The sequence below is a fragment of the Oratosquilla oratoria genome, chromosome 2 (assembly GCF_046742065.1).
Source record: "Oratosquilla oratoria isolate Oo_2021 chromosome 2, ASM4674206v1, whole genome shotgun sequence".
Lineage (NCBI taxonomy): Eukaryota > Metazoa > Arthropoda > Malacostraca > Stomatopoda > Squillidae > Oratosquilla > Oratosquilla oratoria.
Genome location: NC_134778.1, coordinates 14,514,759 through 14,534,895, shown reverse-complemented (window position 1 = coordinate 14,534,895; position 20,137 = coordinate 14,514,759). Strand labels below are relative to the sequence as shown.

The following is a 20,137-nucleotide window of genomic DNA, read 5'->3' as shown; positions in this document are numbered from 1 at the left end:
CTTTCAACTTAGTTTCACTCAAAGCCAACACATCCATCTTTCTTCTCACAAACATACTACCTCTCTCTTCCATTTTACTCTCATCTGTACCACATCCACACACATTAAAAGACCCAAACCTTAGGGTGCTGGTCGGAAAACTCCTAGACCCTCTTATGCCTTTACTTTTTTTAAGAATGTACCCTGTGGGGCTACAAGAAGGATGCCTAGTCCCAAACCCCGTCCCTTTCTTCTCGCCTCTTACGATCCAAGTGGAAATACTTGGTGGCAGTATTCTTTTCCCCACCACAGGGATAACTGTGTGGTACCTTATCAAATGCCTTTTGTAGGTCCAGAAAGGCACAGTCTGCCCAACCATCTCTCTCTTGTATTATGTCTATTAATATTTTGATGCAACCCTAAGGGATTTCTCCCCCACCTTTTTTTTCTGCACGAGAGGACAGAAAGGGGGCTCGCTGATTAAGTGAAGCAGCCTTGCTGTGGATGTGCTGTGTTTTGCTGCGTTGCTTCTGACCCAGGGCAGTGGGCGAGATGCAGGGATGGAGCCAATAAAAGAGGGAGGGGTGGTATGTGGGGATGAAATGGGTGGAAGTGGATTTATGCCTCTCACTTTGGCTACCTCCCTTGTAAGGAGGAAAAAGCCATTGGTATATGTATTCTCATATTTTTTACATCATATTCATTTCCAGTTCCTGTTCAATAATGATATACCAGTAAAATACTCTATACCACCATATTTTATTCATTTTATCCACAAACATTCGGTACCACAAACTTGCAACATATATATCTTGTATATACACTAATAGACTATATAACAAGAACTATAAAATGAACCAAACTTTAACTACCCTCCTTTTGATGTGCGCTGGAGGACTTTAAATTAAGTGTATTTACAAGAGGAGCATTAATCAATATCAAAATCATATTTTCACAGATTGGAATGCATGATGAAAGGAATACATACCAGCTATATTTCAATATCAATTGCAACAGCCTAGCTATGGAAAACTAAAAATATACAATCCATTCCATAAGTATACAAACTGTCACATTACAGAAAATTTGTATTGATCATAATAGGTAATATGTAATACAATTACAGGTATAGGAGAAGAATAACGCAAAATTCAATATAAACACAGTGATAAGAAAGAGTATATTACACAAAATTCAATAATTTTATATATATATTACCATTATGAGCTGAAATAGTGTTCTTAAATATTTCCACTTTGTAAAATACTATATTGATGAAACTATGAACTCCATCCTAATGTACTTTTAAAATTCTAGTTGTTGAATGGTTTCCAATGTTGCATGAAAAAAAAAAAGTCTACTCGACCACAAAACTTTTTTTTCATCATACATCTCATGAATTCATAGTTGTTGTGCAACATTAGTCTTACAAGATGGACTTCATACACTTTACATTATTGGGATGTAGTTGTCAATCTTTGCTCTGTGTTTTTGTGCAATACACTCTGCAATCCAGACAATGTTGCGACATTCCTGCTCTTTTAGTTTAAGATAAGCATAGAATACACCAAAGTGGAATTGCTGGAGGAAGGCATTGACATTGAGTTTGACCTCGTACTCAAAGAACTTGTCCTCCAAGGTTTTGTCTCCAGGGTTGTTACCTGCTCCCTCAAACAATGCACGATACTCCTGGAGAGAAAATAAACAAATAATTAATAAATGACATTATAAGAGAACATACAAACACAAAATGATGGTCAAATAGTGTGAGTGTTTTCTGAAAGAACCAAATACGGTCAACTCTTGAGCTACACCCAGGGGTTGCATACCTCAAAATCACACATCTCAAATATGCTTTTCCCATAAGAAACCAATGGTAATTAGGAGAGTGGTGTTTATGTTTCTATCTAAATCTATATACCAAGGGCTTTTTCCCCTTTACAAAGGGAGGTAGCTAAGTCAAAAGGCAAGTAACCACTCACACTCCATTCTACTCCCATCCACCACCCCTTCCTTCCTCTCATCGTAGCTCCTCATGGATGATGGGTCATCCCTGTATCATAAGAATATATGAATGAAGGGGACTGCAAGAGACCATAAGGCATACACTATGCAGTTTCATGTCCATTACCATCTATCATCCCCACCCATAAAGTTGTCTAATCTTTACTTAAAACAACCAAGTTTCAGCGCTCACTACATGGTTACCAAGTCTATTCCATTCACTGACCACTTTATTGGTAAGCCAGTTCTTCCCTATTTCCTTAAATCTAAATTTTACCAATTTAAACCCATTACTGCAAGTTCTGCCATGTTGTTTTAATATGATGACCTTGGTTGCATTGCATCACCCTTGTTAATGTCTTTGATCCCCTTGAACACCTCTTATTAGATTATCCCACACTTCATCTAACCACCACTCATGACCCTTCTATTCCCTCCCTTCTTCCTCATTCCACATACCATTTTTGCACTCCTTGGCACTTCATCCTTGAAACACACCCATTCCTCTTCCACTCCCACCTCTAATCTATCCTTCACCACCTCCCATGTTACTCTCAGCTTCTGGTACTCCTGCTCCTTGTCCTTCTAATTTAAATTTACTCAAAGCGCCTCTCTACCAGGAAGCTCGCTGGCTGAGCGGGTTAATGCATTGTCACTTGCGGCGAAGGCTGAGGTGAGGGTGGTTCGAATCCTGACACTGGCGAAGTTGAACCAAGGGCATGGTTCATTAAATTCCATGCTACAAAGCCCTCTGTGAGGGGCACCGTCCTAGCCTCCCAATAGGGGGGAGTGTGTGATGTTAAACCATATCATCATCATCATCACCTCTCTACCTTGCTCCCTTTTCCTCTTTCTCCACCTATCCTCCACTCTCAATTTACCTTCCACCAAAAAATGATCTGACATTCCCAAACTCTTCCCTAAGTACATGGATAACCAAAACTTCCTAATCCTTCCTTTGTATATCACAACATAGTCCATTAATGCCTTATCAACCACATTTCTATCCACCACCCTTTCCCACGTGTGCTTATTCTAACTTTCTTTTTAAACATCACCTCTCAACTATGATTTTTACCTGACATTCTAAACTTCCCAACAACTCCATTTATTGGTTCATCCCCTACTCTAACACCGAGATCTCCCTATACTACTATATTGACATTCCTCCCAAAACTCTCTAAGCACTTGTTTCAATCTATCCAAAAAGCCTCCATTTCTTCTACATTATTACTAAAGACCCAAACAATGAGATATGAAAATCATATAGAATATTGGAGAAATTGCTGCCACTTGTTGCTTACCTACTGATGCAGTCATGCTCAGATTTAATCCATATACACTGTAGTGATTATACTTACCGCATAAAACTCTGCCACTTGTTTGACATTCTCTGGATCATCAGCTCGTGCCAATGCAGCTAAACCATCTGGATATAGTTTACCACAAGTTGGGTACAGCTTTGCACGATCTTCTTTTGTTAGTTCAGTACCAAAGCTGTTGAGGGTGATGATGAATGCTCGACGATCAGCTTCAAACTGGGGAATGACAAGATAAGTCTAAATTGTTTATGTTGAATCCTTCCCTGTATTGGAGTATCAACTGTATGGTAACATGCAGTCACTACTTTTGGGACTTTCTGGGGTGCACCTAGAGACCAGAGATACACATCATTCATTTGTTACTCATACAGGAATGACAATACTTTTGTATTACTGCTATCCCTCTTTTATTCTGTCCCCTTGAACATGTTCTTTACCACTTCTAAGACTACCTATTCCTGATCCTGTGGTGGTGGTAGGGTGCAACATCAGCCAGAGCTACATGGTGGAGTTCAGTGAGGACCCTCCCCAGCTTGCTGCTCTACACTGAGATGGGAAAATGCTCGAAAACATCCTGGGTAGTGAACCTGCGACCACCTCGGAGACTTTAGCTGTGTTCGTGTCTGGACCACCTGCCTATCCCAAAGGGAAGTTACTGGAAGTACTTGTCATTGACAGCTCAACATGTACAGCTCAAGCTGAGGCATCAATGGACTTGTTGGAGACATGGAGGCTTACTGGTGTCATAACTGCCTTTGTTTCTGACACTACATCCAGTAACTGTGGAGTACACAAAGGAGCTGCCATGGCAGTTATTACACCAGTGTAATAGCTACCTTCAAGTCCTTTAAAACCAAAGGTTATACACAGGTTCCATGTAACAGTGGCTGGGTACCCTAAACTGTCAGTCATGATCTAGTGGAAGGAGTTCACCATCACTGACTGCCATGCAGTAGTGAAAGAGAAACTTAACAATGTTCATACAAAACAGTGACTAGTTGTTGGAATGCTCTGTGGCCAGAGTGTGGCCAGAATTTTGAAGGATTTGCTCCTCATGAACAGATGGACCACGAAGAGTGAGGAACAGTGGAATCAACATGGTATAATGGTGAGGAGATATGCAGCAAGTCAAGGCAAGGGAGCTGGTGGAAGGACATTACATTGGTCTCACTGATGAAGAATTGGTGGACCTGGTGTGGCTGACAGATATGGAGGAGGAATAGGAAAAGGAGGAAGGGGAGGTAGAAGAGAACTTTCATGATGCCCTATAACAGCAAGCCCCCTTTGAAAAGTTGGGAAGGTAAGAAGCATGACCACACAACATAAGCAATTCTATAGTTGTGAGGGCATTCTTGGAGAAGAGTGTCACTGATTCTGAGTGTTAACCCCTAAAAGATACTGTTTCATAACATAAAATGGAAGTGGTCTTAGATGCCTTTCACAATGTTCTTCAAGGAAACTGTAGCCTCCTACTGCTGTCTCCATGTAGTCATCTTCCTCCACCTCACCTTAAGCTAAATAGAACCCATTGCTAACCCTGAACCTGTTCACTCTGACTCCTCAGTCCCTTCACACTATCAGTATTAGATACTGCTCATTAGGTATGTGCAAATTTGCTCACAGGGGGTAATCTGCATAGCAAACAAGTAGGAGTATAAATCCCCTAACCCCATGGAGGGTGGGAGTGTACTGTTTTATGTGCTCCACACTCAAGAACATGTTTTATCATACCAAATGTTCTAAACTTGCTACTTACAGCTAATATTTCACACATGACTTCTGCAGTAATTCCACCCAATGACTTGCAGTAGTTGTAAAAAGACTCCAAGTATGCCTTGTACAAGGTGTTGCGGATAATCTCAATGTTCAGTTCATCGAGATCCTGCTCACTCACACACTCCCCAAAGAATTCAGCTGCAATTAAACATGAAGTCATACACTTATCACATTCTACTTAGAGATTATAAAAAATCCAATATTCTAATTCAGATTTAATCTATGACAATGAAAAGTGGGGAAGAGGGGCCATTTATAACAAGTTACCTAAAGGAGTGTCCACAAGAACAGCATTGTACAGCTCAACACTTGAAGTGGCAACATTAATAGCTTCAATCTGTTCAAACGTTCCAAGAGGATGGCACTTGGGCATAAGTTCAGAGATTGGTCGTTGATGAAGGGCACCAGTGATAAGAAGTACAATATTGTCAATCATATACCTGTGGATTACATAAAGGGGATTAATAAAGACAAAAGTAAAGTAACACCTAATACATTAACTCTGTCCAAGTAGTTAGAGAGAGAAAAAATGCTGTTGTCACAATGTATACATATATACAGTCAGCGCCCAAAGTGATGGCATGAAACATGCCTTGAGATCACTTTTGGCATGAAACAAGCCACCCTTTAAAAACATGGCTCAAATCTGCTAATTTTATTAGTGTGAATGGTGGTCTCAGGAAAGTGCCCTTATGTGACTGTTTGATTGTCTCAGTGCAAGTTAGCCCTTCATACCAAGTAACTACCTAACTGTAGTATACAGTAAAGGAGCAAAGTTCATTGGATCCCATCTCCTATTCTCTAATTTTTTAACATACCTAGACTCAAATTCACATACAGTTCCAACTTAATCTATATCCTTGCTTTCCAATTATCACTTTTAGACTTGAACTTGTATATTGTCTGAGCTTGGGCTATATCACCTTCTAAGCTATTCCACTTAATTTATGCATCTATATGGAAAGAATGAGTGATGAAAGGTGTGGAAGACAGACGTGGAGGGAGTGAACTTGAGGGTACAATTGAGGACTAGATGGATAGGATGAAGGGATGCTGAGAAAGAGGGGAATGTCTGTTGTGCAAGAAATGGAGAAGGCAGGAGATAGGGATGAATGGAGAGTTGCTGTGTATAGATGATACTGTCATCCAAGGAAGGGTGGGGCAAGAGGGGAATGTCTGTTAAGCAAGGAAGTGAGAGGGCAGGATATAGAGATGAGTAGAGAATTACTGTATGGATGATAATGTTATGGAAGGAAGGGAGGAATGGGGAGGTAGAGGGTGCTTATGTGTGAATGATATTTTGATGCAGCCCAAAGGGATTTCTCCCTGTCTTCTCTTTTCTTATTTTGAAACATTTGTGAAAACCTCAAAATGTTTGTGTTTTTGAGTTATTGCATGGTAACAAATAGTATTTCTGTTAAAGGGATAATTGTCTTCCCTTACCCATATGTGATGTAGTCAAGGAATGTAGCAAGAGGTTCAACAGCATGATTCCTCATGTGTTGGAACTCTTGTACTAGTTTGTCTCTAAGCTTGTCATCAATTACAGATACTTGAAGAGGAGATGCTTCATTAGCCAGGAAGTTACCATAGTCTGTACTCTGCAGGTGAAGCTTTAAATCTGAAAATAATTAGGTTGTTATTACATATATAGTATTGATCTTACATAATAGTCTAAAGCAGGGGTTCCCAAACTTTTCAGCTCATCGACCCCCTAATAAAGTTTAAGATTTTCTACAGACCCCCTATTAATTTGCAAATTATGTCAGTTTATTATTATTATTGGTGTTGTTATTGATGCTAGTAATATTATTATTACCATATCATTATAGTTGTTATTATTATTATTATTATTATTATTATTATTATTATTATTGCTATTATCATTATAATTTTAGTTATCAATAGTGTTATTATCATCATTATGATTATTATCATTTTTGTTGTTGATATTATTGTTCTAATTGTTCACTGTAGTTCTTGTTTGGTCTCATAAATCACAGTTTTCGTGTTTGTAGATTTAACTTATTCTATTCGTTTATTTTCATTTATTTATTTATTTCTATTTTGATTCGTTATAGAAGGGCCAAATGGCAACATTCATCATGGCGACGGCGTTCCAATAATCATACAGACACTTTCACATATACATAAACATGTTTTAAAATAAATATTTATAACTTACCAATAGCTTTAAGAGTGATATCATATATTCTTTATTATATTACTATAACATTCAAGCCAATAATACTACACAAGTTCGTCATTTTGATGTTCATTCACGATGTGGTTGTGTGTGAGATTCTCCCTACATGCACAGAATGGGGAGGATTTTTGACTCAGAGTGAACTGACATGGTTTTCCTTTAAGTTTATATATTGGTTGGTTGATTATTCTCACTTTCAGTATGGGAAGAGAATAGGATCATATCATGCTAACCATTTAATTCAAAAGACTGCCTTTCGACTCCCTAGTAATTTACTGACCCCTTTCAACCCCCTAGCAATCTACTGACCCCCTTTCGACCCCTTGGCTATTTGTCAACACCTTGGATGGTCTCATTGACTCCTGGGAGTTGATATCGACCACTTTGGGAACCCCTGGTCTTAAGCATTTCTTGAAATAACTATCATTAGAAAAACAACTTACCATCAAGAGTTTCACACTGAACAAGGTTCAAATAATCAGCCTGTTTAAGAATTCCATTCTTGAATCCCCGACAAAGTCCCTCCAAATATCCATTGTCGATGTTGAAAGCGCTATCCAACATCTTTACCTGAAAGAAAAGTGAAAATGTTGTTATACAGCAAAAGCAAACAAGCTCGTGGTATACCAATGCATACACTATATATATGTGTGTGTGTGTGTTCGGGATAAATTTGATCATTCTTTTATCTTCTGTCATTTCAAAACCATTTGAAGGATTTAATAGCGGTAAAGTGCAACGGATTGCTGATTCTGTGTACTATTGGTGGGCATGAGAGCTAGAGAGCATGGACAACTGGAAAGCACCAGAATATTGGCAGAGAGTGACCTGCATCATAATGATTCGCACTGGATTTAAAAAAAAATTGAAATCTTAGCTGCAGCTCAGTGCTCCTTGAATACTGTGAGATGTGAGCTGGAGAATTGCAATAGAGATGTGGAAGCAGTGGCTAGCAGGAAGGATCATAACAGCCGTTCTAACTCTGCCCACACAAAAAAAAAAAAAAATTCAAGGAGCTGCAAAAAAGGTGTAGCAAGATCCAGGCAAGGCAATACGGACCTTGGCAAGAGAGATGGGTGTCAGAGTGGTGACTATGAAGAAAGCATTGAATGATCTTCACTACTCACACAAGAGGCGCAAGGGCCAACTACTCACCGCCAAGGCCCAAGAGAACTGCCTTACAAAAGCCAAGAAACTCCTCAACAAGGTCAAACACCCAGTTGAGCCAGGGATGCTCTGGTTCTTCTCAGATGAGAAGAACTTCTGCCAGGACCAGTTGCACAATGTGCAGAACAACAGGTGGCTAGCCTACAGTCTGCACAAAATCCTGCACTTCATGAAGACCAAGTTCCCTCAAACTGTGGTGGTCTTTAGGTGTGTTTCCAGTGAAAGCCATGTCATGCCACCCCACATCTTTGAAGAGGGACTCATATTCAGTTCAGATGGTTATACTGAGTTGCTGTCCACTGTTGTCAAGCACTGGGTGGACAGGGTGGCTGTGGGAAGACCATATGTGTGGCAGCAGGACTCAGCTCTGTGACACATCTCCAAGAATACCCAGAAGTGGCTGAGAACTTCTACAACTTCACCAGTCCCAACATCTGGCCCCCCAACTCACCTGATTGCAACTCCATGGACTATTATGTGTGGGGCACAATTGAAAAACGCACCAATCGTACCGCCTGCAACACCAAGAATGAGCTGATTGCCAGGATCAAGCTGGTGTTCAGGCATCTCTCGAAGGACACCATGAAGGTCATGTGATGCAGGTTCAGGTCCCACTTGGAGGCTCAGGGCAGCTTCTTTGAGTGAGCTGTATTTGGCAAATGATTCTCTAAAAGATGCACTTTGAATTTTGAGAATATATCAATTTTTGGCCAAGATATGATGTTTTTCTTTACTTTCTGAAAAAGTGTAAGATTTTCCCCCAAATATCCTGTACAAGCTCCACAGGCACTGGCTCAAACTCATGTCTGACAACACAGTCCTGCCAGACCATTTTCCAAGCTGATTAAGGGTTCTTTTGGTGACCACCTCCCACGCCTTGCTCATCGTCTTGAGCCAAATAATGATGTTGAAATGGTCTTTCCAAAACTCTCTGTGAGCGAGATTGATCCCTTCAGTCAGCTCAAAACAACACTCAAAGATTGCTTTAAGTTACAGCTTCTTAAAGTTTGAGATGACCTGCTGGTCCATGGGCTGTAGTAAGGTAGTGGAATTGAGAGGCAGGAGCTGGATCTTGATAAATCTAAATTCCTCAAGGAGGTCATCTTCTAGGTCTGGAGGATGGGCAGAAGCATTGTCCATAAACAAAACATGGAGTGGCAGATTTGTCTCAAACAAATAACTTTTCACAGATGGACCAAACACTTCATTGATCCAATCAGCAGAAAGCTCACGTGTCACCCAAGCCTTGGTGCTGGACCTCCACATTACATTTAGCCTGCTCTTCTGGACTTTACAATACCTACTCAGAGAGAAATTATCCTTTTTTATTGTACTGTGACTGTCCCTCCATTGTGCTGTACCCACAACTCTTAATACTCTCTTATACTACTTCTCTCAATATATATTTCCATTTTTGCTTACCGCTGTGGTATGGGAGAAAAGAATACAGCCACGGAGTTTTCCCACTCTGGTCTTAGAAGGCAACTAAAATGGGACAGAGAATGGGACTAGGTCTCCTGCTTTCTGTAGCCCTAGAGGATAAATTCCAATAAGAAGTCAGGGCATAAAAGAGTCCGGGAGGAGTCTTCCAACCAGAACCCTAAGGTTTGGGTCTTTTAATTCAAATCTAAATATGATAATTGGAATTTAAGGATATATGCCATGTTGGAACCATACATGAATTTGAGGCTAGGTATGATAAATTGAAGAGTAGAGAAGGAACCCCACAATCCTCTTATCCTATATACTACAATTAGGTAAATACTATGTCTGAACGAGGGAGAAGCTACCTAAGAGAATAATGAACACGAGTGGATAGCACTCATCCTGTGATTGGACCACAGTACAAGTGAACTGGAAACAAAGAGCATGATATACATACATATACCAAGGACTTTTTCCCTACTTACAAGGGAGGTAGCCAAAGTCAAAGACATAAATTCACTCCCACCCATTTCATCCCCACATACTCCACTCCCATTCATCACCCCTCCCTCCCTCTTTTCTTAGCTCCTCCTGGATGATAGGTCATCCCTATATCTTGCCCACTGCTCTGAGTCAGAAGCAATGCAGCAAGACACAGCACATCCACAGCAAGGTCACTTCATCTAATCGGTGACCCAACCCCCTCTCTGTCCCCTAATGCAGTAAGAGAGAAGACTGGGAGAAATCCCTCTGAGCTGCATTAAAATGTCATTCACAAATACTCCCTCCCCCACACACTCCTCTCCATGCATCACAGCATCAAACATAAACAACCATTTTCCACTCACCCCTATCTTCTGTCTTCTCTCTTCCTTCCTCAACAGACATTCCCCTCTTTTCCAATACCTCTTTTACCCCATCTATCCATCTCATCCTTGGTTGCCCCCTCAGGTTCACTCCATCCACCTCTGCCTTCCACACCTCTTTTACTAATCTTTCTCTACTCATTCTTTGTGTCCAAGCCATCCCAATACTCTTTCATCAACCCTATCTCCCAACTCCCTTTCCAACCCTGTTCTCCTCCTCACTTCAATTCTCACTATCCAGCCTAGTAACCCCTATCATACTTCTCAGGCATTTAATCTGAAACACATTTCAATCCTTCCTCTCTTAGGTTCCATGTTTCTGCCCCATAGAGTGCTGTCGGCACAATCACTCCTTCATACAATCTCTACTTAACATCCATTCACAAAGGTCTATTTCTCGTTACATTTTTTAATCCACTACAGCATTTACCTGCATCTCTCAATCTACATTCTACCTCCACTCCTCCCTTTCCCACCACATTTGCCCCCAAGCCCCAAGTATCTAAAGCTATCTACTTCCTCCTGTCTCTCTCCCTTAATACTCACTTCCATTTTGCTGCCATAATCTCCCCTTGTACATCTCATAACCTTACTTTTATCCACATTTATCTTCAAATCTTCAACTACCTTCTTTCAAACATCTTCCCAAAATCCATCACTGACTTCCTTAATCCCTCATCTGATCCTGCTACAAATGCAGTGTTGTCCGCAAACAACAGCCGGCTTATCTCCCAGTTTTCTTTAACCATCTCTATTCCTGGCCCATTACCCTTGCACTTACCTCTTGCACCACTCCATCCATATATAAATAGAAAAACCAAGGTGACATGACACATCCCTGGCAAGTCCCACCTTTACCTCAAACCACCCACTCTCTCCATTTCTGATTCTAACACAAGCTTTACTACTCTAGTAAAAACTCTTGACCATCCTTAATTTTCCTCCTATCCCATATATCTGCATAACCTCCCACAGTGTCATCCTGTCTATCCAAAGCCTTTTCCAAATCCATAAAGGCCCAAAAACATCCTTACCTTTTTGTAAAGCTTTCTCACATATCTGTCTTACCACAAATATCTGAGCCAAGCAACCCCTACCTATCCTAAACCCACATTGTTCCATACCAATTACTCCCTCTGTTCCTCTCCTAATCCTCTCAATCAAAACCCTCCCATAAGCCTTCCAAACTACACTCAACAGACTGATCCCTCTCAAACTACTACACTCACATTTGCCCTTTTCCTTTGTAAAGATGAACTATACAGGCACTCCTCCAGTCCTCCGGTACTCTACCCTCTTTTAGACAAACATTAAACAACTTCACCAGCCAGTACACCACCAACGGTACCTCCCATACCTTACACACTCCACATGACACCCATCTAACCCAGGTGCCTTACCTGCTCTCATCATTTTAATAACTGCTTTCACCTCATCTTTTCTTATTTCTCCTCCTTTTTCCTCATTCATTACTGTGATTTTCTTAGCATTTCCCACTGCAACTACCTTTCCCTCCCTATCCTCTTTCACATTTAGCAACTCCCTAAAATACTCTCCCCATCTTCCTCTTAATGCCGTCTCTTCCATAACACTGGTCAACAAAGAATTTCTCTCAAGGAAAACAATAGCTATATCTTCTATGTTTTTGCATACAGAATCCAAAAATAATGTCAAATTTTTTCCAACACCCACAGTTTTTGTGTTCCATGATGTTACTAACAAAGTCACGGTGGGTGAATGATACGCCCTGTTTGTTTTGATAGATGCCTAATCTGTATTTAGTAATTTGGTACCTATAATCCTAAAGATCATCAGGGTCATCGTCACCATGGATGCTGACCTGATTATTATTGCACCTTGGGCAATTAACAGATAATGGCAGAACCCTGTGTTCTCTCATAAGGTCCAAGAAAGCCCTATTGTCTTTGTAACAGCAATTATTATCACCTGGAGTTGGATAACACCCAGTGCCCAACGTGAAAGCCATTATCTAACTGACAGTGACTGGACTGGACAGATGACAACATGGGATCTCGATCCTATAATTGCAGCTTCGTTTGGTAGTATATTTGCTTTTGGCAAGGTTTTTGGACAATTTATAGTTTCACCCAACCAAAGAATTTGATATGTGGCTTATGTGTTTCTGGTGAGAAATGTTGTGACATGAACAATGGTGTACATCATTTCCGTCGCAAATGCATACTTTTGAAGTAATTAAATATTGAAGTTATGCACTTACCGTATGCCTACATCTCCTGAACGATGTGGGGGGACATGTGGGAAATTGAGATTTTTGGGTGGGGAAGACTAATAAATGGAGTAATGTGCACTGCAAAACAGGTATAAAATGAACAAAAACACTCTAAAAATATATTTAAAAAAAAAAAAAAAAAATCACATTTTTCGGCCAGAGTCCAGCGGCAGCCATCTTTGTTTTTATCAACGATTCGAAAAAGGTCTCGCTAGATCTGTTACACTTAGTGAAATCCACTCCAGCCACGCAAGACTTCCTAACCGTAAACTAACGTTACCTCCGGTAGGTTAGGTTAGCTTACTGTATGGTTACCAAATCTTGCACGAGTGTCTTCCCTAAATCTAGCACTTCTACTCACAAATACTTACAATCGATAGTAAACCCCCGATATAGGATATATATATATTTTTTTTTGGGGGGGGTTCTTTAGTCTTCTTCTTCATTTTACACCTGTTTGGCAATGCGCATTACTCATTTATTAATCTTCCCCACCCAAAAACCCTGATTTCCCACACGTCCCCCCACATCGTTCGGGAGATGTAGTCATAAGTGCATAACTTCAATATTTAATTACTTCAAAAGTAATGTACACCATCGTTCATATCACAACATTTCTCACCAAAGACACATAAGCCACATATCAAATTCTATGGTTGGGTGAAACTATAAATTGACCAGGTTTATTTGTTATTGATTTCTGCCGAGAAAAATGTATTACATTGATGTATTATGATTTGCAAAATTAATAATTAATTCTTTAATGCTATAGCACATAGATGTGCACTTCTAAAAAAAAAAATATCGCACGAGGTGGCTGAAGACCAGACAAATCTGGAGAGGCTTAGTCAGGGTGGCAATGGCGCAACAGGCCCATATACCACTAGAGCAAGTAGATTAAAAAAATTAGAAAGAAAAATGGACATGGTAAACAAGAGAGGAAGGCAATGTAAAAACTTGCCAGCCTGCTCAGTCCATTGCCATCCCGGCCCATCAGCTGCTTGAAATGCCATCTTTGTTTTGATAGATGCAGATATTGAAGAAATTAAAGTATGATGAATTTGACCCTACACCATGTAAAAGACAGGAAGGCAGGTGTCAAATATAATTTTAGAAACCAAATAACATAATTACTTTTCAATTGCGGCAATTTTTTATTGAGAATCAATTTTATATGAAATATTGATATAGCAAAAAACAAAACAAAAAATGTAAATACTTAATACTTGGGCAACTTTTCCAAAAAATAGCCTCTTCTTTTAGTTTTAGGGTAGTGAGTAAATTACATCCAAAGTAAACCCACTCCTTTTTTCCAAGTAAATATCAGACAAAGCCGCGACAAATATGTACCCAGAAGATACCCATCTTCATATGCACCCAATCATGGGTAAGAGTGAATGGTAAGTTAAATAATGGTGAATTAAATAAATATAACCATCTCATCTTACAGGTCTGTGCCTGTGGCCCCAACCAACCCATCTGAAGAATTACTAAAATACGTACTAGCTCCAAATCTGACTCGACATTTAACAGTAATATAGTCTAGTAGTAGATACATATATCTTAAAATTCTTAATATAAAGCATTATCCTGTTGTATATAGAGGAAAAAATATATACTCACCACTAGTCGCACTTTCGCGTACCTCAATCGATCAGCTGTACTACGCGAGTGTCATATGATGGTGGTGTTATGTGAACCTGCTGTTCAGTGGACAAGATTCACCTAATTCCTCCAATCACAGGCTTCCTTATAAAATACCGACGCCCGCGATGTTCAAAATAAAACATAATTGTCTGTCCCCATATATTGCTTCTTTCTATTGAAGTACATATAGGAGTGTGGCAGAGTTTAGTCAATGCATTTGGTTAACTGTATTTTTTTCAAGTTAGGTCCAGATATTGTGTAATAAGTGTAAATGGATAACACCGATTTGTAGATACGTCAATTTTCTACGACAGTAAGATTAGTTGTATACATAAATGTCAAAGACAATTGTGTACATTTTAGTCGGGGACCCAACCCTCAAAAAAATGACATATTTTCTAAAAGACCGGACACCATCTACAATAAGTAGACCTAATTTTTTGAAAAGAGTAACATCTATGAATGAAAATTCAAGATGCTTGCTCAGCGAACAGTTTGAACTAGGCTGCTCTTTTAGTCACGTACTCTACCGCCAAAATACGAGCGATATCGAAATGCGCAAAAATACCTATAAAGTATTCAGTGTTAAATCTATACACACATGTTGAGTATCAAAATGGTCAGAGTGACATGCACATTTTACTACGTCGGTGCCACAATCATTTTATGAATTAAAAAGTCAAGACCACAAAAGAAATCAATTATACTAGTTTCATCCTTTACTTGTATAGAAAAGTATACTTTATATCGATTTTGTATTAGAATAAAAACACAACACATGCCTCTTAAACTTCTTAAAGAATATGAGACAAAGCATGAATCTTATTTTCCAACACAACGCAAATAATACATTAACCACCTTGTCCACAAACTTTACTCATTGTCACTGTCCATTGAAACCCGACCTGTTACACATATTGGGGTTTCCTGTGCATTTGCATGATGCAACACAGTTTACACCGACTGCAGCATAAGAACTTTTTCAGACAAATAGCTAAGACAACAGAAAGTTCAACAAATAAGTCTGACAACAAGGTTAAAAACAAACTAACCACTTAGGATGTCATGTCTTCAGTAAAGCTATGACTCTAGTAAAAGTATACAAACTAAATATATCTCAAAGGAAAGAGATCATCAAAAATTCTCATTGAACAGAGAAAGAACGCAAGTGAAATTGCAAATTCATTCTAATTGAAAAGAGAATATACAAGTGTAAAATATATGCATAGCTTATAATAAAGCTATGTATATATTTTACACTTATGTGTATATATTTTACACTCTGTTCAATGAGACTTTTTGATAATCTCTTTCCTTTGAGATGTATTTAGCTTGTACACTTTCACTAGAGTCATAGCTTTACTGAAGACATGACATCCTAAGTGGTTAGTTTGTTTTTAACCTTGTATGTCAGACTTATTTGTTGAACTTTCTGTTCTCTTAGCGTTTTGTCTGAGAAAGTTCTTCTACTGCTGTCGGTGTAAACTGTGTTGCATCATGCAAATGCACAGGAAACCCCAATATGTGTGGTCGTGTTTCAGTGGACAGTGACAATGAGTAAAGTTTATGGACAAGGTGGTTAATGTATTATTTGCGTTGTGTTGGAAAATAAGATTCATGCTTTGTCTCACATTCTCTAAGAAGTTTAAGAGGCATGTGTTGTGTTTTTATTCTAATACAAAATCGATATAAAGTATACTTTTCTATACAAGTAAAGGATGAAACTAGTATAATTGATTTCTTTTGTGGTCTTGACTTTTTAATTCATAAAATGATTGTGGCACCGACGTAGTAAAATGTGCATGTCACTCTGACCATTTTGATACTCAACATGTGTGTATAGATTTAACACTAAATACTTTATAGGTACATATCTTTACGACGTATTAGTTATAGTGCCGGGAAATACTGATTTAGATAACAGACTTCGTAGGCTCAATAGTGTAAATAGGTACATAAAATTCACAGTGGAAAAGGAGATAGATAAGAAACTGCCATTTTTAGAGACGGTAATACATCGTATTGATGGAAGTGCAAAATTGTCAGTATATAAGAAACCAACAAACAAAGAATGTTATTCATTACTTATCACGACATGGCATAAGAACGAAATCCGGCATAATAATTGTTTTTGTTTTTTCTCAGAGCATTTAGAATATGTAGCGAAGAATTTTTACCCGACGAATGTAAACACATTACAGAGACGTTCGACCGCCTGAAATACCCACCCAGTCTCTTACAAAAACTGGAAAATAAAGCCAAACAAATATGGAGAACAAAAAACAGTCACAGAAGAACAGAGAAAAGATATATATTTTTTTTTTGTGGTTCCTTACTCTACAAGAGGTGAATTCGTTTCAAAGTTCCTCGCAAGAATAGGGATAGATATCGTACACTTCTCAGGATAGAAGACAAGGGAGATTTTGTCCAATAACCAAAATACGGTAGAGAGAAATGAAAACAGCGTGGTTTACAAGATTCCATGTGGAGGATGCGATGCACCATATTTCGGAGAAACTTCACGAGCAATTACAAAAAGATTATACGAACACAAGAACGACATGCGACACCACAGAACATTTATTGATCAAATTAAATACGCAATACAGAAAATAAAACAAAAATCAATGCACATTAGGACAAACTCAAGACGTTTTGTAGATCGTTTTGAATCTTCAGGTGTAATCCAGACATGTAAACAAGTGATCTGTATATGAGGCTAAGGCCGCGGAAGGGGGACAACCCACACGCATCTACTTTTGAGATAATCGCGCTTAAAGTTTATCACTGATTACTACAAGGAAAATAGTCTAAATGTATAACTATCATACATCAAAAGAAAGGTCTAGGGCAGTTCTGTCATGCTATGTTGTTTTTAATAAAGATATTTATTCTATTTTTGGTTACGGCCGCATGTTATTCTCCACTCCATATTGTTTTTTAGAGTATATGGTATAAGAGGTAGTATGTTACTTTATTTTTTATTTTCTATGTGTTATGGTTGACTCTCATCCTTTATACTGGCTTGAGACAGTTAAGTTCATTGTCAGGAACAATCCTTTATGTTCCTGACAATGCCCTTAGCGGATTTACCAACCCATTCCCCATCCTACCACCCATGAACAAAGTTGGTGGTCACAGTAGTGATGGAATTTACTGTGACACTTTGATGACACCATGCAAGACACGGCAAGAAGTGGGGAAAAAATGATAAAATAAGCGTACCAGCGTGCTTAATCAGAGTAGAGGCTAGAGTGGTGATGGTGGGCCACATCCGACGCTTGATCGTCAGCAAAGTACATGTACTTGGTGCAGCTCGATAGAGCGAAACGTTGCACCGATAAAGACTTCCTCACGTTTGCTCTTCCTGATATACTTGTCAGCGATTGCTTCTTTTGCTCTTAGTTCTGCAGTCTTCAGCTACCAGCTGTAACCAACTTGAAATGGGTCATTTACTAGTAGGACGGCGCTACACCTGGTCATTAATTATACGCACTTTGCTCATTTCTGGATGAGCAATTAGTTCACGGAGTGATGGATGTGATCGATTCCTTGATTTCATTATATAGACTCCTTAGTCACCAGTTCTTGCATCAAGTAATTGTTTTTTCTAATTTTGTGGGCGGGTCATTAAGGCTAAAGTGTACGCCAGTAGTACGCCACGAGATTTCTTTCCCCACACAAGAAGAGCAGATTAGAAACGAGTTAGCTTTCGTCACTGATGTTGAACCACAAATGTCATTCTATTTGGAATTATTTGTCTAAATTCTTCCCTTTTATCCTCAAGGAGTCTCAGGGCTGCGGGAAAAGGACGCTCTTCAGTAAATGCATTTTTGGAATTTAAGACCATTCTGTGAGGTCCAAGAGATCTTCAAGGAGGTGCCTGCAGGTCTAGTAAGGCGACATTGTCCTCAACGAAGCCTTAATTGAGTCTCGAACCTCGTACACCATTTCAATCACTTTTGGTGATAGCCTTGATCTTTCGTAGAACAGAATGCTGCAGTGTTCGATCAGGACGCACGCAGCTTCTAATGCACTTTCATTTCTGTTATTATAAGTCAGTCTTTTTAGACTGTGGGCAATCTTTACACATGATAGGATGTCATGTCTGAACAAATGTCCCATGAATTTACACAATGAAGGGAGTTCTTTAGGATTTCGACAATGCGTTCCTTGAGGGCATTCTTCGGTCGATTTTTTGTTATGAGCGCTGTGTCCTTTCTTGACCTCACAAGAGGCATCTGGGCTTAGCCAATCCATGAACAGATCCTGGCAGGATAGGATCAAACTCCTCCTAAACAGCTCACTGGAAATAATATCTGTTTTCTAGATTATCAGTTTGCAGAGCTGCGCGTACAAGTCTTGCTTTCCTTCCTGAAGAATGGAAAAATCTAGAATTACCTTAGCAGCTGTTTCCACTACGTCAGAGTTTTTGGACAAATACTCCAATACTTGACGGTGCACCTTGAGATATTTCTTAAACGAAAGCTCATTCAGCATTATTCTCAACTGGCCCAAAACAGAAGTTTCTCGGTAGTTGAGAAGTAACTTTCTGTGGGCAAAGTTTGAGCCTTCACAAGGTATTGGAATGCGAGATACTGGATAAGATTCTTTCTTTAGTATTGACTTGGAAGGTGACCTAGAAGGAGATTCGTCTATACCAATGATTTCTCCTTTGTCAAAATACTTCAACTGCTCAATATCCTCTGCAAACCTGAGCTTCTTTTTTGTCGTCGTATTTATTAGTCCACTAGCCTTGTTTTCTTCACTAGATATGTCGGACTTCCTTGTAATAATTCCACTTTCTTTAGGCATCTTGACCACTCTGAATCTTTTCATTTCATAAGTAAATATGAACTGATATAGTTCTCCATCTTCATTAGTAAAGTATTCGGACCTTTCCACATTATTCTCATCCACAGACAGCTTATATTGTGTGCACTGGGACCAGGCGTCCTTCTTGCTGCTAGGCGTTGTGAGTTCATGGGCTTGGACGGCTCCGGCTGGTTGAGAAATGGCGTCGCTCCTTGTTGACATCTTACGCTTTCCCAACTTCCTGAAGTTCAGGGAGTTTCAGTCAGAAAGGCGTTCTTGAAGACTCTGAAATGAGATAAATAACAATAACACAATTGTGGAACACCAAAAGATATAATTTTACAATCTTACTCGCGTCCTCTGAGGACGTTTCGACATGGCCGGAATTTGAAGTTATGGTTAATTTTACACAACACATTTATTTTTACATGCTATCAATCATTTACTTAGAGGGAATTTGAATTTAATTTTACATGCGGTATGCGGTAGGTAACTAGATAGGTATCTTGAGATTATTCATGCATTTTCGTCCGGTACAAGAGTTTTAATGCAGTTCTATGTTGTGCCTTGTAGCGAGTTTGACGACAGATACACCTCGTAATTACAAACTAGTTACACCTCGGCAAAGACAACCACACACGCACACACACACACACACACACACACACACACACACACA

At 39.3% G+C, this 20,137-nt stretch overlaps 1 protein-coding gene across 2 annotated transcripts; it reads right to left on the bottom strand.

The window, feature by feature from the left end:
• Window positions 1-726: 726 nt before the first annotated feature.
• On the bottom strand, window positions 727-14,771 carry VhaAC39-1 (V-type proton ATPase subunit VhaAC39-1). 2 transcript variants are annotated; one of them, XM_076205335.1, is made up of 7 exons: window positions 14,620-14,771; window positions 7,731-7,857; window positions 6,525-6,702; window positions 5,349-5,521; window positions 5,062-5,219; window positions 3,345-3,521; window positions 727-1,668 (listed from the first exon to the last, which is right to left on the bottom strand). In XM_076205335.1, exons 2-7 carry the CDS (start codon window positions 7,849-7,851, stop codon window positions 1,429-1,431), a joined length of 1,047 nt encoding a protein of 348 aa, XP_076061450.1. In that variant the 5' UTR covers window positions 7,852-7,857; window positions 14,620-14,771; the 3' UTR covers window positions 727-1,428. The 2 variants fall into 2 exon arrangements, with proteins under 2 accessions (XP_076061450.1, XP_076061455.1); XM_076205340.1 differs by lacking the exon at window positions 14,620-14,771 and adding an exon at window positions 9,877-9,895.
• Window positions 14,772-20,137: the final 5,366 nt, after the last annotated feature.

Excerpts from the sequence above, each read along its gene's own strand:
- VhaAC39-1 (XM_076205335.1), bottom strand. The coding sequence starts at position 7,851 with ATGTTGGATAGCGCTTTCAACATCGACAATGGATATTTGGAGGGACTT. Across the intron at positions 6,703-7,730 it reads TCAGTGTGAAACTCTTGATG|ATTTAAAGCTTCACCTGCAG; the intron begins GTAAGTTGTTTT and ends AATTATTTTCAG. Across the intron at positions 5,522-6,524 it reads CTTGACTACATCACATATGG|GTATATGATTGACAATATTG; the intron begins GTAAGGGAAGAC and ends TGTAATCCACAG.